This window comes from Hordeum vulgare, chromosome 4H, assembly GCF_904849725.1.
Source record: "Hordeum vulgare subsp. vulgare chromosome 4H, MorexV3_pseudomolecules_assembly, whole genome shotgun sequence".
Classification (NCBI taxonomy): domain Eukaryota; kingdom Viridiplantae; phylum Streptophyta; class Magnoliopsida; order Poales; family Poaceae; genus Hordeum; species Hordeum vulgare.
The window spans coordinates 596,842,399-596,866,860 of NC_058521.1; the positions used below are offsets into that span (position 1 = coordinate 596,842,399).

General features: G+C 42.6%; 2 protein-coding genes across 2 annotated transcripts; both read right to left on the reverse strand.

Annotated features, from left to right (window-relative positions):
- Positions 1-6,747: 6,747 nt before the first annotated feature.
- Positions 6,748-9,050, reverse strand: LOC123450883 (protein HOTHEAD-like). The gene is made up of 4 exons (XM_045127932.1): positions 8,267-9,050; positions 7,772-8,175; positions 7,079-7,650; positions 6,748-6,957 (listed from the first exon to the last, which is right to left on the reverse strand). Exons 1-4 carry the CDS (start codon positions 9,048-9,050, stop codon positions 6,903-6,905), a joined length of 1,815 nt encoding a protein of 604 aa, XP_044983867.1. The 3' UTR covers positions 6,748-6,902.
- Positions 9,051-22,804: 13,754 nt separating this feature from the next.
- LOC123447425 (zinc finger protein STAMENLESS 1-like) lies at positions 22,805-23,542 on the reverse strand. Its single transcript, XM_045124024.1, has one exon. The coding sequence runs from the start codon at positions 23,491-23,493 to the stop codon at positions 23,050-23,052; it is 444 nt and encodes a 147-aa protein (XP_044979959.1). The 5' UTR covers positions 23,494-23,542; the 3' UTR covers positions 22,805-23,049.
- Between the last annotated feature and the right edge of the window lie 920 nt (positions 23,543-24,462).

Sequence of the window (24,462 nt, forward strand, 5' to 3'; positions counted from 1 at the left end):
TGTATTCTCCCCTCCAATAGCAGTATAAGGTACCATAAAAAAGCTCTTATTTAGAGACGACTACCAGTATTTAAGAACGAAGGGAATACCACTGTATTTCTTCGGACAAGTTAGTAGAACTGCCCCCACCGTTCTAATCCGTCCGGACATTCCACGACGGGGAGCAATCAGGTTCGATCGGACATTGCTGCAGAAAAGAAGGATCGATCAGGCATTCAGGCATGTAGACTAGTGAACTGCAGTGGCACTGGCACACAGCGTCGAGCCCGCCGGGGACCGGCACGACGCATGGAGGCAGCATGGGAACCAGCTACAGCTAGCGGGGCTCGAGCCGGCTGGCGGTTGGTTGGTTGGTTACCGGCGGATTTAAATCCGGTGGGTCGCAAGGTGTCTCCGTCGGCAGGGGCCGAGGCCGCCTCCGTGATTTAAATCCCCGGCGAATTGGCGCGTGCACGCCATCAATTCGCCCTCGTTTCCACGATCGGGTTGATCGACCGCCAGTCCCCCGTTTCCATGGAATATTATTGCCGGTGGATGACCGTGGGTCGGATAGGGACCGTCCGGCCGGCAGTCGCGGCGGCGAAGAGACGAGTCGCCGTCCCGTGTCACGGTGGCTGCTTGCTTCCATCATTCCATGCCGAAGTCGCCTGCGTGGCTGCGTCAAAACAGTGTTTGACCGCACTAATCAAAGTACCGAGGTTACTAGCAACACTAGCCAAAGTAAACAATGTGCGGGTTGGCTAGTTGATGATTGAAGTTAAGGTTCTCGTTAATGTGTGCGACCTCCGTCCGAGATTTATTAGCCCCCCTATATTTTTGCTCAAACTTTGACCATTAAGAAATAAGTTTTTTTCTTCTTCTGCAAGCCAACTAGCAAAGAAACAAACTATTGTAGAACAAAAGCTGTTTTTTTAGAAAAGGAGGCCTCGCCCCGTCCTCTGCATCGAGGGATGCATACAGCCATATATTAAGCAAACATAGTGTTCAAGAAGTACAAAGTATATAAAAAAGGAAAAAAAGGTACATGGCAAGCATCGCGCCTCGGCCTGAAATGGCTAAAAGATAAAGATGACTAAACACATATCCTATTAATATGCCGTCATCCAAACCGGTTGAAGATACCCTATGCTACCATTTCCCAACGGACACACCCAGTAACCATAGGCTCCCTGGCTGCCACAGGAGTTAGTAACGACCATGTACGGATCAGTGCAGTAATTCTGTAGATAACCTGCAGAAAGTGAATATCACGAATTCTGTTAAAAATCAAATCATTTCTGCTATTCCATAAAGTCCAAAGAAGAGCACATGCTCCGACACGAATAGATTTAGCCAATTGAACATCAACTCCCTGTAACCACGTTCCAAATAACGAGTTCAAGTTAACAGGAGGAGAGATGTTAAAAGCAATATGAATTGAGCGCCAAACAAGTTTAGCCATAGGACAGTCGAGAAAGAGGTGTTGAATATTCTCTACTCTTGGACAGAAACAACATCTGGGGCTACCTTTCCAATTCCGTTTGGCCAAATTATCCTTAGTTAAAATAACTCCCTTGTGAACAAACCACAAGAAAACTTTAATTCTAAGAGGAACTCTAACCTTCCAAATATGCTTGGATTTTGGAATAGGCACTGAATCAATGAGATCAGAATACATGGATTTAACCGTAAACAACCCATTCGGTGTTAATCTCCAGGAGATTCGATCACTCCTAGCAAAAAGGTTAACCTCCATTAACCTTCTAACTAGATGCAACCAAGAAATCCATCTATCCCCAACTAGAGATATGCGGAATTGAATATTAAGGGGAATCTCACGCAATACTACCGCAACTGACACTTGGCGACGTTGGGCAATATGGTACAACCGCGGATATTGAAGAGCCAAAGGCGCTTTTCCTAGCCAGGTGTCTTCCCAGAATCTAGTCAATTCCCCATTCCCAATGATAAACCTCGATCTATGGTAGAATGAGCTTTTTACCCGCATCAGACCCTTCCAGAATGGCGAGTCAAAAGGTCTCGCTTCAACCTGAGATAAAGATTTGGAATGAAGGTACTTATTGGTCAGAATTTGTACCCACATTCCTTCGGATTCCATCGACAATCTAAACAGCCACTTGCTGAGAAGACATCTATTTTTGGTTTCCAAATTCTCAATACCTAAGCCTCCTTGATCTTTAGGACGGCAGATAATATCCCATTTCGCCAACCTATACTTAGTCTTAACCTCATCATTGTGCCAGAAAAAGCGAGAACGGTAGAAATCCAATCTTTTCCGTACCCCCACGGGTATCTCAAAAAAAGATAAGAGGAACATAGGCATACTTGTTAATACTGAATTAACCAACGCTAACCTACCTCCGTAAGAAAGAAGCTTGCCTTTCCAAGTACTTAGTTTCTTTTCAAACCGTTCCTCAATGCATTTCCACTCAACATTTGTTAGTTTACGATGGTGAATGGGAATCCCTAAGTACGTAAAAGGAAATTCCCCTGCCACACATCCAAATAGCTGATTATAGATATGTTGTTGGTTTTTGGCTTCACCAAAACAAAACAACTCACTTTTATTGAAGTTAATCTTCAACCCAGATAACCGTTCAAAAAGGCACAAGATGAGCTTAAGGTTTTTAGCTTTGTCTAAATCATGCTCCATAAAGAGAATCGTATCATCAGCATATTGTAGAATAGATACACCCCCATCCACCAGATGAGGTACTAATCCAGCTACAAGGTCCTTTTCGTTAGCTCTCTTGATCAACAGAGCCAACATATCCGCAACAATATTAAAGAGAATAGGGGACATAGGATCCCCTTGTCTTAGCCCCTTAAGTGTCTGGAAGAAGTGACCAATATCATCATTGACCTTGATCCCGACACTCCCTCTTGTAGTAAAGGAATCTATGTGCTTTCTCCAAACCTCATCGAACCCCTTCATCCGCAGTGTTTGTTGCAAGAAGGACCATTTCACTTTGTCATATGCCTTTTCGAAATCCACTTTAAAGATAACTCCATCAAGTTTCTTTGAGTGAATTTCGTGCAGAGTCTCATGAAGAACCACTACCCCTTCAAGGATATTACGCCCGAGCATAAATGCGGTTTGCGAAGATTGCACCACAGAATGCGCCATCTTTGTTAGTCTATCTGTTCCAACCTTTGTGAATATTTTGAAACTAACATTAAGCAAACAGATCGGGCGAAACTGCTCAATACGTGACGCCCCTTCCTTCTTTGGTATCAGCGTAATAGTACCAAAATTCAAATGGAAAAGTTGGAGATTACCAGCATACAGATCATCGAACATTGCCATAAGATCCTTCTTAATGATGTGCTAGCAATGTTTGTAAAACTCCGCCGGAAACCCATCTGGACCAGGGGCCTTGCCACACTTCAAACCTCCTATCGCGTCTAGCACCTCTTTCTCCGAGAAAGGAGCAGATAAAGACTCATTATCAGCCTCCCCAACTTGGGGAATATCTGCAACCTGGTGCTCGTCCATAGTCACAGAACTATCATGATGAGCACCAAAAAGCTGTTTATAATAGTTTGAGATGTACAATTTTAAGTTCTCATGACCAACTATTGTACCCTCATCCTGTTCAAGTTGCACTATCCTCTTCTTCCTGTGTTTGTCATTGGCTACTAAATGGAAGAACTTAGTGTTATTATCCCCAAGTAAAATAGCTTTTACTTTTGCTCTATTCGTCCACTTCATCTCCTCCTCTCTAAGAAGAGTGCGAAGCCTTTGTTCAGCCTCAAATCTAAGTTGACGATCATTATCATCCAGCAAACAAAAGCTGTATCTTTAATTTTTTTTATTTCAAATACGAATCGAACTATATAAGGTTTCTGGAGTATGACCTATATTTTGTTAATCAGATTTAGAGTTAAAATTTGGCATAAAATATACTCCCTCCGTCCCAAAATAACTGTCTCAACTTTGTACTAGCTCTAGTACAAATTTGTACTAAGCTTAAGACACTTATTTTGAAACGGAGGGAGTACAAAGGACCAATAAATCCGAACGGAGGTAGTGCATGGGAATTTTATTCTTTTTAGGGAAAGTCGGTCTTTTTTCCCCTGATCGGAACGGAAGAAAAGCAACAACAATGGCAAACAGAAAGCATATACTACATGGTTCAACTTTGGCCTGCGCGGGGTATTACCTCTTGAGGAAAAAATATAAGGGGCTCCGTAAGCTCACATGCTCCCATTCCACAGGAGCACCCGCAGTGTTGGATGATACTCCCTCTCGAAACTAATATAATTTTTTTTAAATTATTAAAATAATATTTTAAATATTTTTATATTAATTTACGAAGGGAATAGATCCAATGGTCATCTTCGAAGTTTCTGAACCTATGCATAATTACGGACCCCTAGTGAGGTTGTGTGAGCTTTCTTTGCAACCGATTGGTCCAACGGTCCAACCGCTCCCGTGTCGTGGGAGAACCTAATACTTTCCCTGTTCTCTTCATCTAGGCGACGACATGATATGAAATTAGACATTTTTCTTAAAGTGCAAGTGAAAAAATATATAAAAATACAAGAGTTGGCTAGAATCTAGTACTAATATTTTTTGTGACAAAGGGTCAGACTTGTGACCTTTAAAGGTGTAGACAAATAAAGCCAATTGTTTATTTAAAAACCATGTCCTCCTCCGGGTTTATAAGTATCCATCGTATTTTTTCTAATGATATTATTTTAGCTACATATAATTGTTTTTTCATAAAAAATTGACACAAAAGATAAAATACAAAACTAATAGGCTTATACAGAAGATACATGCATGAAAACTGAAGATTGACAGTCTCTCCACAGCCGACAATATTTCCCAAATGTACTCACATGGACCAAATGCGCAGAACAGAGCAATTTGGAATAACTCACGTGCTGTTCATTTTTCTGAAAAGTTCATGTAATTTAAAATAACTCACGTGTTTAAAACCAAATTGCTGGAATGTTAAAAAAAATTCCCACACTATTATTAAACACTCTTCAAGTAATTCTGAAAGTGTTCTTGTATCTATAAAGAAAGATATTCGTGCTACTTAAAAAAAAAAGTCCAGGCCTTTGTTCAAAAATGTTCATGTACTTTAAATAGTGTTCACATATTTTGAAAAATTATATTCATGGGACTATCAAATGTATTGAATCTATTCCTAATTTTTCAGGCAAACACTAAAATTTTGCATGTACCTCGGGGTAACAGTGTTCGTGTGATTTTAATAAACCTTTGTGTATTTTTTAATATAAATGTTCATGTAATTAGAAAAAGGATGTTCATGTATTTTCCAAAAATATTCCAGCAATTTTTAGAAATTGATCATATCTCGTAGTGAAAATGACCAAGATATTTTTTTAATCCTTCAATTATTTTAAAAATATTATTTGTTTGGAAAAACTATATCCTATTGATATGGAAAAAGGGGAAAATGAACAAGATGAAAATATAAACAAAAAATGGAAAGAGACAAACAACTCCAAAGCTGGAAAAGGAAAAACAACTGCCCATACCACAAATAGAAAATCGCCCTGAATTATACTACCACTCAGATTCATATAGCTGTCGCTCAAACAGATGTATCTAGTACTGAATACATCTAGACACATCCGTTTCAGCGACAATTAAAATGGATTTGGGGGCTGGGGCGTAATTATTTAAAGCCACAACAACGTCAGAAGGAAAACAACATTTTCCCGGGCTAGTCTCCACCTGATGATGCGTCTAGCATCGTTAGAGGACGTGTGGTGGTGTTTCTCCGGTGGATTTCGTGGGATTCAATATGTCGTTGTCGTTGGTGGATTTGTCCCGATCCAGTCTTCGTTCGCATATGTGTGTGCGTCTGATGGTTGGATCCCTCCCGTCTATGGGTCTCTTCATTGACGTCGGTTGTCGTTCTGGTGTGTTGATCTTAGGGGGCCTTAGCATCATGACTTTCTTACTGACCACTACAACAAGTTTTGCCCAACTGTAGTGAGGGATGGATGATGAAGGCGGTCTACGGATCACCATGGCTCGATTCAATGCTTGTAGTCGTCGCTATGGGGTCTATGGATCATGATTATATTTTTTATTATTTATAGTGTTCATTGTACTGTAATGATTGAAGATGAATAGATCAAAAGTTAAAAAAAACGAGAACACTGTTGGAGGACAACAATAGGAGCAACTGCTCTTGAGAGGAGAAAATGAAGTAATAAACAACTTAAAACTTCATAACTTAGCCCCCTGTTCTCAGAATCCCACTCTATAGATTTTATTTGCTACCCGGTCGAGCGATTTTGCTATGAGCATAAGCAGCTCTCCGTTTTCCTTCTTTATCATAATTATTATTGTGTAGTACATCACGGATTAAAGAGAATCTTGTCTAACATCTTCTAAAATGGTTTGAGCATGTTCACATTGGCCTTTGAAAGCTTCAACGCATAGCATGCGACTAAAGCATGGTAAGACTTTCAAGAGGTCGGGGTAGACCTAAGTTAACATGAAAGGAGTCGTAAAAAGAGATATGAATGACAAGAATATCATCGAAGAACTAGCTATTGACAAAGGTGTGAGTAAGAATCATGAGTAGGTTTCGAAATCTTATGAGTTTTAGCCCTAGCATATTCCAACTTTTTTGGGAATGAAAACTTTTTTTAAGGAAAGTTGTTGTTGTTTTTGTTGTTGTTGTTGTTGTTGTATCATGGATGATAGGCACAAAGTGTTATATCTCACAAATATTGCATAGCGTGCAACTTTATCTTAGCAAACGGTTACATTATGTAACAACAATGTGTATGTAACCGGTACACAAAACAATCTTCTGGAGAAAAAAGAAACAAGAAATCCGGATCACCCAAGCAGCCCACGGCACGAAGAAAGCATGAACGGTTGAATGAAGGAACGGACGAATGCTTGCTTAATTTCTTGGTCCTGGTCTCCATCCCTCCTCCTGTATCTTGAGCCCCATATACCTGTTGGACCGTGTTTCATCATCCAAATTAAGACATGCAAATCATCAAGAAATAATTTTGCCAATTTTTTTTGCGGGAAAAGGAAAAGGAAAACAGAATATTGTGTGTTTGTGTGACTGACCTGCCGAGCATCATGACGGTGGCCTGCGGGTTGGTGCCGGGGGAGTACTTGAAGGTGGAGCTGTCGACGACGCGGAGGCCGGCGACGCCGATGACGCGGTAGTCGGTGTCGACGACGGGCCCGACGTGGCAGCCGCCGTGGTAGTGCCAGATGGTCATGACGGTGTCCCGGCAGTACTGCTGCAGCGGGCGGTTGTCCCGGGGGTGGCGCGGCATCAGGTTGAGCAACTTGGCCAGCGCGGCGCGGTTGAAGGCGGCGTCCATGGCGGTGGCGTTGGCGTAGGTGAAGCGGGCGAAGGCCCGCGACCGCACCACCCGCTCGATGGTCTCGATCCCGCGCACGCACCGCTCCACGTCCCTTGGGTCCCGGAAGTAGTTGAAGGTCACCGCCGGGTTCGCGTGCGGGTCCGTCGACCGCAGCTCCACGTGCCCCGTCGACAGCGGCCCCAGGATCTTCTCCAGGATGAACCCGCCCCGGAACGCCCGCCGGTCCAGCCCCTTCATCGCCTCTGCCGCCCGCCGCATCGCCTCCGCCGTCCTCTCCCTCGGCGGCAGCGTCCCCAGCTGCCCCGTCTGGTGGTGATCAACGGATCGATCACGCGTTGATAATTAATATATAAGGGCACGGTCGAGGCATCAATGGCATTGCCATTGCCACGTGAGAAGCTAGTTTGGAGAAGTTGTCGGTCCATACCATGGGGGAGAACATGCCGAAGGAGTGGGCGCGGCGGCGGGAGTGGAGGGGGATGCCGAACTGGGAGCCGCTGACGCCCTCGATGAAGCTGCCGAAGCGGGTGACGCCGACGACCTGGACCAGGGAGAGCGCGACGGGGACGGGGGAAGGGACGAACACCGAGTTCATGGGGTTGTCGGCCACGCCCTGCCCGACCATGGGGTGGTCCACGACGGCGCGGACGCCGTGCCTCTCCAGGTGCGCCCGCGGGCCAATGCCGCTCAGCATCAGCAGCTGCGGGCTCCCAAGCGTCCCCGCCGCCAGGATCACCTCGCTCCTCCCCACGCCCCGCAGGTACACGCGGTGCTGCACCCCCATCGGGTCCGTGAACACCACCCCGTACGCCACCGGCCTCGCCGACCCCTCTGCAGCATACATTTCAGACCGATCGGCCACGACTTGTAAGTTGTGTGTACACATGCATGCATGGCCATGGCGTGCGCTGCATGTACGCACCTCTGCGCCGGAAGAGGATCTGCGACACCGTGGCGTGCAGGAACACGGTGAGGCGCCTGGGGTTGGCGCTGCGAAGGAAGTCGGCGGCTGTGTGGCGGCGGCCGGCGCTGTCGAAGATGGTGCCGCCGATCTTGGTGCCGGGGACGTGGTCGAAGGTGTAGCCGTTGTCCGGGGTGACGCCGGCCTGGAGGAGGCCCTCCCGGAGCGCGCACTGCCACCGCGGCACGTCCGGGCGGAACACCAGCTCGCGCTCCACCCACCGGTACGACGCGTTCACCAGGCGCGCGTCCCACCCGGCGGCGCGCACGTACTCGGTGCTGGCGCGCGTGTAGAACCCGGCGTTGAGGCAGCTCCCGCCGCCCAGCACGCGCGCGCGGGCGTTCACCACGCCGTCCTCCGACACGAACCGCTGCGCCGGCGAGCTCGGCGACGTGTCCGCCAGCGCGTCGGCGAAGCGGTACTCGCTCGACACGTTGCGGTTGCCGTACGGGTAGCCGCCGCGCTCCAGGAGGAGCACGCGCGAGCGCTCCGACAGCGTCGCCGCCAGCGGGCACCCGGCCGTGCCGCCGCCGACGACGATGTAGTTGTAGTGCGACACCAGCGGCGCGTCCCGCGCGTGCCGCACGAACCGGAAGTTGTATCTCTGCCGCTGCGCCTCCTCCTCGCCTGCTGTAGCTTCCTCTCCCTGCTGCTGAGAGGCGGCGAGTCTGACCCAAAAGGAGCCAAGAACCGTCGCGACGACGACTAGCGCCACGGATGAGCCCCGAAGACCAGGCGCCGCCATGAATTTCGTCGGGGTACGTAATCTAGCTTCGCCATTGCTGCTAAACCTCTGATTTTGTTTATATAGATGACGATCGTGATTCGAGATCGATTAGATAAAGAGTAGTTGCCAATTAGGGGTGCAGATGCGTGCTGATGGATTCCTAGCTAGCTAGTGCAAAGATGAGCTCCGAGGGATCCGGACGAGTGATGATAGAAAGAACAGCGTCTTCGTCGGGATCCTTTGCATGCAGGCTAAAGTAATTGGCCGTTTTTAAATGACGAGTGTCGCCGTGTGATGCAGTAGAGACACAGTGGACGTCACCTTCAAGGCCGCTACGGAGTATAAGAGTGTTTAAAATTTTAAAATAGCATTTAAATTGTTTTTATGTTAGTTTACGGAGGAAGTACAGATGTATTTAACTTTCGCTGTAATTTATCGGTCAAGAGCTATTTTCAGCTCGAAACTAAAACGCGGACAGAGACATGTATGCTTTACAAATGTACTAGCAAAAGGGTCCATGTGTTGCAATGGAAGAAAAAAATGCTACACGCTCTTAATTTATAAAAAATGATTTATAATCTGAGAATTTTTAGTTAAGACGCAAACAAAGATGAACTTACCCTACAAAAGTGCAATTCAAGATTTCCACTGGCCAAATACCGCATGGAAGCATAAAATAAATTCAAAATCCAGCAACCACTCAGTATGCATATCTGACCGATGTTGTGTACGCCGGGCGCCGCTGTGCTCGCATGCATACTGTCGTACGTGAGTGAAATAAATCAAGATGAACTAATCCAGAGGCCATTGGGGCAATTTTTTTTGTTCGCGGTCTAGTTAGTGATATACAATCTGACAACATATCATATATAGTTGGCCTCTTCCACAAATAGTCCATTTCATCTTCTCCTCCTAATTCCTATCACTTGATTTGAATCAGCCTCATAGAAGAAAAAAAGAAAAGACAAAACAAAAATAAGAAAAAAATTAAAAAAATCGCTTTGATTTGAATCAGCCTCATAGAAAAAAAGAAGAAAAGGTAAAAAAAAAAGAAAAAATAAAGGAAAATTGCTTGATTTGAATCAGCCCGATAGAAGAAAAGAAGAAAAGGTAAACAAAAAAAAAGGAGAAATATATGCTAGGACAGTATTCGAACCCTGGTGTCCCAGGAAGAAGGGGCGCACTCAAGCTAATATGCTAGGACAGCTTAGTTGCCAAATTGCGGTTCAACATCTTATAAACCAATGCATGGTGGAGCAATTTGTGATAAAAAACGAATCGTTTTCTTTTAATTTATGGGTGACATAATGGGTAATTTTAAGCAACTTTAAGGGTAATGTTTATGACGTACGACAGAAGCATTATTTGCTTTATATAGGTACTAGCACAAGGGCCCATGCGTTGCAATGGGGCATACAATTTTTTAGTGGTTCAACATTTTGTAAAAGCACAAAAAACCATGAGTTACAAAGAATACAAAATAAATAAAGGTGTGCTTAGAAAACTGAAAAACATTTTATCAATCAAACAACTTCTATTATTTGGTGGTTCAAATGAGTGATGTCAAAGATACACATCAACATTGTCAACTATAGAATTTGCAAACAATGCCAGCTCGGTAGTCATGTGACATGTTTCCAATTGCAACAGAGAAGATTCCATTTTAACTTGTTACATGAAATTTAAATTTTTTTCTAGAAGAATTATTGCCTATGGATAAGTCAAATAATAATGACAATTTTTAGCAGAATGCACTGGTTCATATTTTCTAATTTAAGATGAAGGATATTACAGAGAAAACGATGACCATACTAAGGCTACGGGGAAAGTCATAGGCAGCACAACATACAATTATATGAAATACCATGCCTTTAGACATTTCCAAATATGCTACGATCCATCCTGTGATCCAAACGCGACGATCCTCAGAGAGGAAGAAGCACTTTGTATTATATATAAATATTACGCCCTACCAAAATAAATATGGCTCAATACCCCAACATATGAGCATCCTCTATTTTTATATTTTAGTATGGTGGTTCATCATGTTTCCATCTATCTTTTTCCCCACCCTAGTTAATGATGGCCGCGGTGTCCATGTGATCGTATTTTGTCATTTTGATGCCCACTTATCTTTTCTGTGAAATGCACAGATAGTTTTTTACTTAGCGAGCATTTTTTGAATCGTTGAACTTTTTTGAAATTGGAGAACAAATTTTGAAATTCATGATTTTTTTAGTTTATGTGAACATTTTTTTTAAAGTTTCATAGATATTTTCTTAAAATTCACGAATATATTTTAAACACATGATCATTTTCCAAATTATGAACATTTTATATTTGCCGAATATATTTTTGAACATCGTGAATTCTTTTATAATATGCCAACATTTTTCTAAAATCATCAACAAGTTTTGAAGCCGTAATCATTTTATGATTCCCCAAAGCCTTTTTTGGATTCTAGAACATTTGATGATTTGATGATTTTTTCAAAACTCGCAACTGTTAAAATTTGGATTTCTGGAAAATACCTATTTAATTTAGAAAACAAATAAATTGAAATAAAAAGATTGGCGGGCCTATGAACCCGTGCTTGGACAAAGAAGGTGCATCCTTGCTGCTAGTAAAGAAAGAAAAAGTTCCTAAAAAAGAGAAGGAGGAGAAAAACGTGTTAGAATCGGGGTTCGAACTTAGTTCTCCCGGGAGAAAGAGTGGCGCTCAAGCCAGCGCTAGTACGCCTCGAGCATGCTGATTATAGATCAGGGTCTCCCTCTTTAAGAACAGTAGAGGACAACGACCTGGACATAAAAAAATTCGAATCGTTTTCTTTATTTATGGGTGACATAGTGAGTAATTTAAGTCAATTTCGAGGACAATTTTAATGACGTACGGTAGAAGCAATAGCTGTTTTATTATTATAGCAAAATGGCCCGTGCATTGCAACGGGAGAAAAAACATAATCTTCAATGATGATGACCACATTATGTTCACATATCATCGCTTGATTTTGAAATTTTGTGCACAAATGCAAGAAAATGTTTCTTCTTTTAAATTTATTCACAAGTTGAAGCAATCTTTACATTTTCAAAAAAAATATCATGGTTGTCAAAAATCTTGGTAACTCAAAGAATTATTCTTAATTTCAAGAATTATTTTTAGAAAACATACAATAATAATCCGATCCATCGAACACTTAATTCTTCAAAAATCACACGGGTATATTTTCAGAAAGACTTAGAAGCATTAATGTTTAACTACATACATTAGATCTTTCATAATTTTTTTTACAAATATGAAAACAATTTTAAAATCGAGAACATGTTTTACAATTTACAAACATTTACTAAAAATCATGAATATTTTTATATTTCAAACGGGTTTAAATATTTTCTTTTGAATTGGCGACCAATTCTAGAAAAGACGACATAATTTTTGATGTTGGAGGATCTTACTTTAAATTCACAAACATTTTTGAAACGCATGAAGTTTTTCTGAATAAACAAACATTTTTATAAGTCAGTAATATATTTATTAAATTCACGGACATTGTTTTGGAATTTGCAAAATAAATAAATAAATCCGGCGCCTTTTTTGAATCCACAAACATTTTATGTTCTCGTCAACATTTTAATTCAAAATTCCTATTTTTTAATATGCAAATGCTTTTTTATTCTAAATTATTAAAATTAGAAATAAACAAAAATAGAACGGAAAAATTTAAATAAAAAAAGAAACTACCAAAATAGGCATTAGCTATTTTTAAAATTTTAGGACATTTTAGAAATGCATTAACATATTTTGAATTAGAAAGCATTTTGTTAAATGATTTTAGTAATTTTTAATACATGGAGTTTGATTTGAAACCATGGACTTTTCTTATTTTACAAACATTTTTTCAAACTTGCAAACATTTTATTGTATATGCGAACATTTTTTATAAAAACTCCGAGCAGTTTTTGAAGTCACAAACATCTTATTTTTTGAAATATGTTGATTTAAAATTTTAAGTTTACTAAAACTTTAAAGGTTATTTGAAGTTCTAAATTATTTAAAATAGAAAATAAAATGGAACTGAAGATAAATAAATAAACGGAACTAAAAAAACTGCCGCCTGTGCATGGGCCGGCCCATACGGTGTCTTGAATATTCTCCCAGGTGTAGAGCGTAATATAGGAGGTTTTTACATGGGTTGGCCCAGTCCGAGATTTTTCATTTTGTGAAACGTTTTCTATTACTTACCGGTGGCATGGTGGGTAATTTATGCAAACTTTAGGGGTAATTTTCATGACGTACCACACAAGCAATATGTGCTTTATTAATAGGTAAAGATCAAGATTTGGAAGGGAAAACGAGAATCCAAACATGATCCAAATCTTGCGTGTAGTGTTATGCTCGGAAATCACCCTTCTTTTTTTCGAAAAGGAAATCTTTATCTTTACTTAATACTAGGACGTATGCCCGTGCGTTGCAATGGGAAGGGAAAATTGACGTGCATGTGCAAACACAACAACATGTGCTTCGACACAAAGAAAACTCCCATCTTTCAAAATGACCACCGACGCAGTACGACATCCGGACGGTGCCATCGTCGGCAGGAAGGCACAAAATCGAGGTTTAAAAGAAACATGGAAGATTGTTATACTCTGTTTGCTAGGTATTATTATTAGACTGATGGATCACTTAGTATAAGCCGCACAATAATGACAAAATGAGACCTGGTGCCGATGGCAAGGATGCGAGGTGACACATATTTTCCCCTTATATTGTTTTAGACCGAACAGGTTCGCAGTGAAACCTTCCTTCAATAGCCAGCAATTCCTTTTTATAAGGCATGTAGAGGCATCATACATCTCATGCACACTTCCATCCATCTTTTTTCACGCACAATTCTTTTCATCCTCGCATTCCATAATAATTCCCCAACAATTCCTCTTTATAATGCATCTTTTTTAGAAAAGGAGGATGACCCCCGGTCTCTGCATCTCGGAGATGCATGCGACCATTTTATTGATTATTCCCGAGGACCTTACAAAGTAGTACAACAATATGTCTGAATCCGCCATCTTGGCAACATTTGTCGCTACTCCTATTCATATGATCAAGGGGTGCAAGCTGAGCCAAATACCCAAACCTCTCACCTAAGCCTAACATCTAAAGCCGGAGGCCCCGACCGAGCCACATACCGGGTCAGGGGCAAAAACCAATCTGACGCACTCACATGTGTCGCCGCCACCATCTTCCACTGGTTCATCTTCAGAGCAGATTGAGGTACCAGCCTTGGCAGGTGCCTCCGCCATCGACGCCACCATGACGCCAAACGACGACCTCCACCTACGCGAGTCCATCTCGAAGGAGCGGATGTAGATCCATGCTAGGATGGCCGCACCACCGCCGCCGCCTACCACCCACAAGCACTACCCAGCCCCAAGGTTCCCAAAGCGGCGCCTTCAAGAAGGGAACGACACCGTGAGCGCCGCCGCCGCCCAACAAAGTTAGGGCATTCGCTCGGGAGACCTAGGGGAAGGGGAAGTGAGGGGATCAGTCCATACCGACGCCTCCAAGGAGGGGAACGACGCCCTCAGGCGTCCCCGTCGATGCGGCCGGCCAGGGATTTCGCCCGAACTAGATCCCCGTCACCAGCAGCGCCTCCTTTACAGAACAGGCGACCCAAGGAAGCGCAACCCGACCAGGCTAGCCCGCATGCCGAACACGGGAGGAGGGGATGCGCCAGATCGCGCGCACCGACCACCGCAGAAGCCGCCGCCGGCCGCCAACAACCACTGGATCCTGCCGCCCGCGCGGCTCGGAAGCCAGATCCACCGCCCGCACGGCTGCTAGCTTGCCTTGCCTCGTCCATGGAGCCGTCGCTCCAGATCCGGAGTTCCCCACGCAGAGGCAGGGCAGCCAAGGCCCCGCCGCCACGATCCTTGGCGCTCCGGGTTTGCCCGGTGGCTGGCGCCCCGGGCTTGCCCGACGGCTGCCTCACGCGGCGACGAGGAAGGGAGGGGGAGGGAGTTGGGCGGCTAGGGTTGGGAGGGGGAGGGAGTGGGGAGGAGCGGGAGGCTGCGAGGCTGCATGTAGAGATGTTATGCATCTCATTCCTTTTAATCATCCAATTTCCTTGCATCCCATAATAATCCTTATATCCCTCCATCCTTTCATAGCCCACAATGTCCTTTCATAAGGCACGTATGCAACTACATGTATCTTCTAGCCAGCTTCTTATCATGGCCACTCACAAACATATTTAAACAAACTGATTAAATATACAGGGGCGACGTGGGACTATTTTCTTCTTTTATGCTATCGCGCATAATTTTAAATATATAGAATATCCCTCTGTAATATTTACACAATAGCTGTTTGGCCGCTATCGCACATATATATAAATATATAGAATATCTCTCTGTAATATTTACACAATAGTTGTTTGACCCTGTGGCTTGCTTTTCTGATGGGGTTGGTTGTGTGTTTGACTCCTGGGTTTTGCCATTTTTTTGGATTGTGTCCAAAGGAGCGAGGTGGTAGTTATATAAAAAAACGGAACCTCGTTTTTTGCACAAACATGATGTAGCTTAGTTGCACCTACCTTGTGTGATCGTGTGGTGAGTGGGGAGTTCGATCTTTCATTGTGGCACAATTTCTACTGCTCCTGTCCGTTCACAATGCCAGATGTGCTCAAGTGAAGCCATGGATCCGATCCATCCATCTTAGAGCATATGAATCAACAAAGTATCCATCATGTCCAAGTGGATTTAGGCGATCCATCCATCTTAGAGCATATGAATCAACAAAGTATCCATCATGTCCAAGTGGATTTAGGTGATTAATTAGCATGAGCATACGAGCGTCTTGTGCCAAGGTGTATACAGGTTTAGGTAGTTTGCTCTTCATTTACCAATCGCTGAGCTCTAAGCTATTTCATCCTTCCATAGCCACCACCACCCTAAGCACCGGAGCAGAGCAAGGCTGCGCTGCGGCAACTTCATCCCCGATAAGCAATGGATCCCTTTCTTGGAGTTTTTTTAAAAGGAGGAAACGAGCCCCCGGCCTCTGCATCCCCTTTCTTGGAGTTTGCATCGCTGTTTGCTTAGATTCGCCATCGTATCCCCATCAAACGTGTGCTACTTTTAGGCTCCTCGGTTCATGATTTCCTCCATTATAATGTCATGTCCGGTCAAAGCGCTAGCGTGATAGAATGAAATTTGAAATTCGTTAGTGGTTTCATCTTGGCGAATCAGCCTGGGCTAGATCACATCCTGTGCTAAAACTGCCCACTTTTGTCCATTACTATGTCCCTCTTATCAGTAGGATTTATTTGTGCTTGTTCATAGTTGATCATAAGGTAAAGCTTCACTACTGCTGCCGTTGTTGTTTTTTACCCATATATCCATTTGCGATCAGCATTCATTTTTTCCTTCAAATGGTCAAATGCTGCCTTAATATTGCAGGATACCAGTCTGGTGGTGCTGCTTGCTAGCTGTAGATCCGATGGTTGTTTGTTGTTTTTGTTGACATAGGCCAAGGCAAATGACTACCGTTCTAGGGTCTCTGGTCTCGGAGCTTGTGAAGAAGAACAATTGCTATTGATGTAGCAGTTTGGCAACAGCAACGCCAAGGTCCATTTTCGCAAGATCCTAATAACCTCTACAATGTCCGCTCCTACAAGTTCTGAGTTCCATAGCTCTTTCTACTTTTTTTTAGAAAAGGAGGATTACCTCCGGCCTCTGCATCAGCACGATGCATACGACCCTTTTATTAAACAAGCAAACAAAGTGCGGTTCAACATAGTCTCCGACAAATGGAAGTTAAAGCAAAAATAAAATGAAAAGTGCCACAACCGGAAAAATAGGCCTAGATGTCTACTCATCTATCCTATTACTCGACTGCCATCCAAACCGGCTGAAGATATCCTGCGCTACCGTCTCCCATCGGGTAGACCCAGTAACCAAAGGCTCCGTGGTTTCCGCAGGAGTGAGTAATGACCATGTACGGATCAATGCCGCAACTCTGTGTAGTACCTGCAAAAAATGTATGTTTGTATGTCTGTCAAAAACCACATCATTCCTACAGTTCCATATAGCCCACATAAGTGCACAAACTCCAATGCGAATGTGTCTAGCAATAATCGTATCAACTCCATCTAGCCACGTTCCAAATAACGTGTCAATACTATCCGGAGGTATAATATTAAAGGCTATACGAACCGTCTGCCAAAGAACTCTTGCAAGTGGGCATTGGAGAAAGAGGTGGGAAATGTTCTCCTCGTTATCACAGAAACTACACCAAGTACTACCCCCCCAATTTCGTTTAGCCAAGTTATCCTTAGTTAGAATCACCTTCTTGTGCACAAACCACATGAATACCTTGATCCTTAAGGAAACCTTGACTTTCCAAATATTTCTGGACTTGGGGATACTAATAGTGTCAATAAGATTGAGGTACATCGATTTGACTGTAAATATTCCGCTATTCGTAAGCTTCCAACGCACCCTATCATGTTCCTCCGATAAATGTATATCCATGAATCTCCTAACAAGGTGTAACCAATCCGCCCATCGATGTCCTATCAGTGACTGTCTGAATTGTATATTTAGAGGATTTGATTGTAAGATTGTGGCTACATACGCGTCCTTGCGTTGCACAATATTATAAAGAAGTGGAAATTGCCTGGCTAAAGGCGTCTTTCCCAACCACGAATCCTCCCAGAATCTAGTACCCTCAGCATTTTCAATAATAAATTTGGTTCTATGAAAGAAGGCTCATCTTACTTTCATCAATCCCTTCCAGAATGGTGAATCATTGGGCCTTACATTTACCTGTGCTAAGGTCTTCGAATGTAGGTACTTATTACGCAAAATTTGTTCCCACATTCCTTCTATCTCAACTGTCAGTCTGAACAACCACTTACTTAGCAGATATCTATTCTTCACCTCTAAATTCTTAATTCCGAGACCACCTTCTTTGGGCCTATAGATAATGTCCCATCTAGTTAATCTGTATTTCTTCTTATCCTCATCAATCTGCCAAAAGAATCTAGATCGATAAAAGTCCAATCTTGTACGTACCCCTACTGGTACCTCAAAGAAGGACAGGAGGAACATAGGCATACTCGTCAGAACCGAGTTAATCAAAATTAGTCTACCTCCATATGAGAGCAGCTTCCCCTTCCAGCAACTTAGCTTTTTCTCAAATCGATCTTCTATACATTTCCACTCGCTATTGGAAAGCTTCCGATGATGAATAGGTATGCGTAGATAGCTGAACGGTAGGCTCCCCATTTCACATCCAAACAATTGTTTATATGTGTTTTGTTCATCTTTCGCTTTCCAAAGCAAAACAACTCACTCTTATGGAAGTTTATTTTCATGCCAGACAATTGTTCAAATAGACAGAGTATAAGTTTCATATTCCTAGCTTTTTCTATGTCATGCTCCATAAACAGGATCGTATCATTCGCATATTGTAGGATAGACAGGCCATCGTCCACCAGATGTGGCACAAGTCCACCTACCTGGCCTTCCTGTTTAGCCCTTCCTATTAGAATCGCCAACATATCGACAACTACGTTAAATAGGATGGGTGACATAGGATCTCCCTACCTGAGACCCTTGAAAGTTTGGAAGAAATGCCCAATATCATCATTGACTTTAATTCCAACACTCCCTTTTTGTACAAAAGATTCAACATGTTTGCTCCATATTTCATCGAATCCCTTCATACGTAATGCCTGTTGTAGGAATGGCCATTTGACCTTATCATATGCCTTTTCGAAATCCACCTTGAAGATAACCCCATCTAGTTTCTTCGAGTGAATTTCATGCAACATTTCATGCAGGAGTACCACACCCTCTAGTATGTTCCTGCCTGGCATAAAAGCCGTCTGACTAGGTTGCACGACTTCATGTGCAATATGTGTCAACCTATTTGTGCCTAACTTTGTGAAAATTTTGAAACTGACATTCAGAAGGCATATAGGTCTAAATTGCTCTATACGCACCGCCCCTTCCTTCTTTGGCAACAGTGTCACTGTTCCAAAATTTAGATGGAATAGCTGCAGGTTTCCGTCGAAAAAGGTATTGAAACATCGGTAACAAATCACCTTTGATAATGTGCCAACATCTCTTGTAAAACTCAGCTGGAAACCCATCTGGGCCTGGTGGCTTATTATTCTTTATTTGTGATATAGCTTCAAACACCTCTTTCTCCATAAAAGGCGTGATTAATACCTCATTCCCGTCCGTCCCGAGCTGAGGTATGCAATCGACCATAAGCTCATCCATGGATATAAAATTATCCTGAGGAGCCCCGAATAGTTTTTTGTAGTATTCAGAGATGCACACTTTCAGACTCTCATGTCCTACTATTGTACCCTCATCTTGCTCTAGCTAGTATTTTTTTCTTTCTATGTTTTCCATTGGCTATGAGATGAAAGAACTGTCTGTTGTCATCGCCTTGTACAACCTGTCAAACTTTCGCTCTAAGAGCCCACTTCAACTCCTCCTCTCTAAGGAGTTGTTTTAGTTTTAGTCCAGCCTCCGTTTTCAATGACCTGTCATTGTCATCTAATAATGTACTGTCGGCCTTAATGTCTAGCGAATTTATAAGTTCAAGTAACCTTTGTTTCTCTTTCTTATAAATTCCACTTTCATGTTTTGCCCATCCCCGCAAGAATTGACGCAAGTGTCTTATCTTATTTTGCCACTTGTCAACTCTCGATGTACCCCCCATATCTATAGCCCATTCTCTGGCTATAAGGTCCATGAAACCTTATTTTTCAAACCAGCCTAGCTCGAAAGAAAATAGGTTTTTATTCCCCATATGTGTTGCCTCTCCTGAGTCTACTAACAATGGGGTGTGATCAGATATTGCTCTGGGCATAGCCCGCACCGTGAAATGAGGGAATTTCTGCTCCCATTCCACACTCGTGAGCACCCTATCCAACTTCTCATACGTTGGTTTGGTTAAATTATTTGCCCACGTAATTTTTCTACCTGAAAGCTCAATTTCTCTCAAATCAAGGCTTTTGATGATAGAGTTAAACATAAATGACCATCTGCCATCAAAGTTATCATTGTTTTTCTCATATCGTCTTCTGATGATATTAAAGTCTCCCCCTAATAAAATTGTCAGCCTCTCATCTCCACAAATCTAGACAAGATCTGCCAGAAAGTCTCTCTTAAGATCCGGCTGGGCCGCCCCGTATACTGCTACGAGGGCCCATTGGAACCCATCCCCCTTCGATCGAACCCTAAATTTGACGGCTAAGTCCCCGAACACTACGTTCCGGACTTCTACCGCGTCACACCTGACTCTAAGAAAGATCCCTCCGGATCTTCCTCTTGGTGATGTAAAGTTATCTCTCCGAACCCTAAACAGTGCCAATCGAAGTCAATACCACCATATAACGTTCCTAAAAACTGTGATGTAAAGTTATCTCTCCCCGTTTCCATCAAAGCAATGGAATCTAATTTGTGCTCGATGGTCGCTTCTGCTAGAAATCTTCTTTTAGCCAAGTCTGCCAGACCTCTGCTATTCCAGAAACTTCCTTTCATCTCTCATCATGAAATTTCTTTGCTGTCTTAAATCTAGCACTATGGCGGACGGCTGATACATGATACACCTTTCTCTTCCAAGCTCGTTTCGGCCTATCCTGACCCTCCGACCAGTCCACATAACCGGTCACCTGGAGTGCGTCAATGGACGATTGTAAGGGGGCCACATACCTCTCCTCGGCAATATCGTCCACCTCTTCAGTCAAAAGAGAAAAAGGAACAAGATCCTCACATAAACGTTCTAAGGCCCCCAACCCTAGAGCATTTATATCGGAGTCATTCATCGGTTTCACTACTTGCACTGTTCTTGGTGGGCCCTAAGCTGTTTACAATTTTTTCTAATAACTTTATCATACTTTGCATTAGGACGTTTCTTGTGTATCCACATATAAATAGTGTAGTGCTAGTTCAAAATAAATTAGATTATTTCTATTGTTGCGATTTGGATGCTAGGATAATTGTTGGCAAACATGACATCTTGATGGTAACTCATCATAAAGACATGGTGGTAAGATTTTCACAAGGGCATAAACTGAACATGAATAAGTCTTCTAAGTCAAATGTTACAAGAATATAGAAAAAGTTATTAGAAAAATTTCCTATAAATGTAGAAAAAAGATGGTGCATGTTAAACTTAATATATTTTATCAAGCACATTTCCTATTCCTTGTAACAACAAGAGATTAATTAGCTTTTGATATGTACTTCTATCAATGTGATCAAATATGTCATGTTTTAGTTTTACATGCCATCTTATCCAACCTCAGACCAAATGTTTTGCTTCTTCAACAACTATCTGATGATTGTTGTTTGTGTCATGTAACTAATACCGAAATATATTCTTCAATGTATGATACTCTTTAAAATTGATAAATGTAACAAAAACAAGATCCTACTACCGTTATGTAAATGCAATTTGGTACATAGCAAATTATAACCGAATTAACTATGACAAGTCCAAACTATGTGCATCTTCTCTTCCGTTTTCATACTATAACTACGCAAGTTATATCTCACGTGAATAAGCACATGCCAATTATTAATTTCAGTAAAACATGTTTGTGTATGTGTTCGTTGCAAAAAAAAAGGTTCTCCCATGTTATGCATAGATTATGTGTGTTCAAAACCACAACTAAAGTTGTTCTTGAAACCCGATTCCGAATGTAATACATGTTTGTTAAAGGATACAATACTTTTTGTAGCTACTGAACAACCAAACTGAAATAAAAATTTAAGAAAGCAGTTAAAAGTTGAAAACTGAAAAAACTTTTTACAAATAAAAAACATGAGGCTCGTGGCTTAGTTCGGAACTATATATTTGTATGTAACAAAGTGTCTTTTTTGTGAGAAATGTAATAAAGTGTCTAATATGAAGTTCCTTGTTCAAAGACGTTCTACTTGTAGTTGGTACTTGGTAACCACGGAAAACCACAAATTACAAATTATATCTCCAAGCGATAGGAAATTTCTAGTTCTTTAGAGATCATTGGTTAACCGAGATTAAGCTAGCCCATTCAGATGCATGGGTTGATGATAAGTTAGAGCAATGTGCAACAAATTCTGGCCGTACAAATCCGCTAGCAATCTTTCTAATTAAGAAAGGAGAAAAGTGTGATAGCTCCCGGGTGCCTAGGCACCCTCTATGAACAGTAAAATAAAAAAAATAGAAAACAAAATCAAAAAAATCTGAAACTTTGCAGCATCAACGATGATCAAACTTTGTAGGTTTCTACAAGTTTTCATGTCAAAATATAATGTAGAGAAAGATATACAAACAAGTTTCAGATTACAGCTAAAAAGTGCTCAAAACTTCAAGCATTGAAATATTTTCCGTGTGTAGAGCTCCTCGAATAGTTTTTTGGCATGAAAACTTGCAAACACCTACAAACTTTCATCATCTTTGATGCTGCAAAGTTTCAGTTTTTTCTTACTTTGTTTTCTATTTCTTTTGATTTTACTGTTTATAGAGGGTGCCTAGGCACCCGGGAGCTGAAATTCCACTCTCTTAAGAAAGTTACAAGAAAACAGAAAACTTCTTATTCGTGCCCCATTGAGCACATATGCATGGTTAACTAAAGTAGTACGTGCTATTAGAAATGTTGGACATAACACATTTCTAAGTACGGAAAGTTTCAGTGAAAGTCGACCTATTATCACTTCTAAGTAAGATAGATCCACGTAGAGATATTATTTATGAATCAATCACAAATATAGCAATTTGACGAGGCGATACAATAATATTTGGGAGCACTCAATAGTATTGCAAGTAGGTCATGCTTGAATAAGGCAAAAAACCATCACTCTGAAAAAATAAAAGGTACTCCTACTTCACACACACACACACAAAAAAACTGAAGAAGGGCAACACAAACCTTGTAAAGATATATAGATTCATAAAGGCAATTAACCAAGAGAGGTGGAAGATAATCCTGGAAGATGCATGTCGTCCGTAGCTAAATCAGCTAGAGACGCAGCTCCAGGTCGATCTCCACGCCGATGTTGCTCTCCGGCGCCGACAACGGGCCGGCTGCTGCTCGCACGCTGTCGAGCGACGGAGTCAGCGGGCCAGCAGCAGGAACTACATGGAGTGGCGGTGGGGCGGCGCCACCTCCACCACCGTCCGTGGCGACAGGGATGAACTTGTTGGTGGCGGTGGCGCGAGACGAGGGAGCACTGTCATCGGGGTGGCGGCCGTAGAGGTAGGGGTTCCAGCCGGCCGCGCGCTCCTCCCTGTGCGCGTTCTGGTGGCCACCGAGGGCCTGCGGCTTGAGGAACTTCCTGTCGCAGAAGAGGCACGGGAACAGCGGCCACGCCTCATTGTCGGCCAGCCCGCTGTTGGATGCTCCCCGGCCGGCCGCCCCACTGCCTTCGGTTCCCGGGCGGCCCAAGGTCAGAGACAGGTCCATGTATGCCTAGCTAGCTACGCACAAAGACTAGCTAGAAGTACAAACTGGAGTACAGCGTATGGTAATATGGGTCACTAATGGTCATTTTTGCACGAGTACCTGCTTCTTCTGGCTGAAACAAACGGTGCAGCGACAGATGAAACCAAATCATCAATGAATGCTTGAGGTACGGGATGCCACACTGAATGCTTGAGCTGTCGCCATCTCGATGTCCTTTCCTCGAATGTGCTACGAGAAAACCTCCTATCGCGCTGCGCAGGCCACCGTGTTCATCTGGCGTCCTTTCAAGTTGGGTTAAAACAGAAATCGACTAATACATTGTCAAGCTCAAGGAGATTACTTGTCCCCTTGGATGCTCGCTCTCTCTCGTCTCGAACTCATGATACAAATTCTTGATTTAGGCCCTGTTTGGAACCATAATAGATTATGATAATCTGGATTATGAATATAGATTACATAATCTGGTTTATAAAAATAATTCAGGTGGGCATGTTTGGAGGCCAGATTATATAAACTGTAAACCAGTTTTTAAATTGTACAATGACATGTTTGTCCTCTGTTTACAAGGAAAAATAGGAAAGTGGCGATGGCACTGCGTAATTCTCTTGAAGTTTACAAGGGTAACACGTCATTTGTAATCCATAATCTCATTTTAGCTGGGGTAGAGCAGATTATGAGATTATAATAATCTGATCATCTAGTTTATAAAATCTACAATATAAACTGTCCTGTTTGGAAATACAATAGATTATAAAACCAAGATTATATAATCTGGGTGGTTCCAAACAGGGCCTTAGGTTAACCCATAGCCAGCAGTCTCATGGCCATGTCGAGTGATCTGATCCTATCTTGGTCTACCCTGACTATAATCATAATGCAGTTTTAGATACATGCAAATCCGACCCTTCAAACGTCCACAGACGCGTCCGGGCGGGCCTGCGGACACTGACCGGTCACGCCTCAAATAAT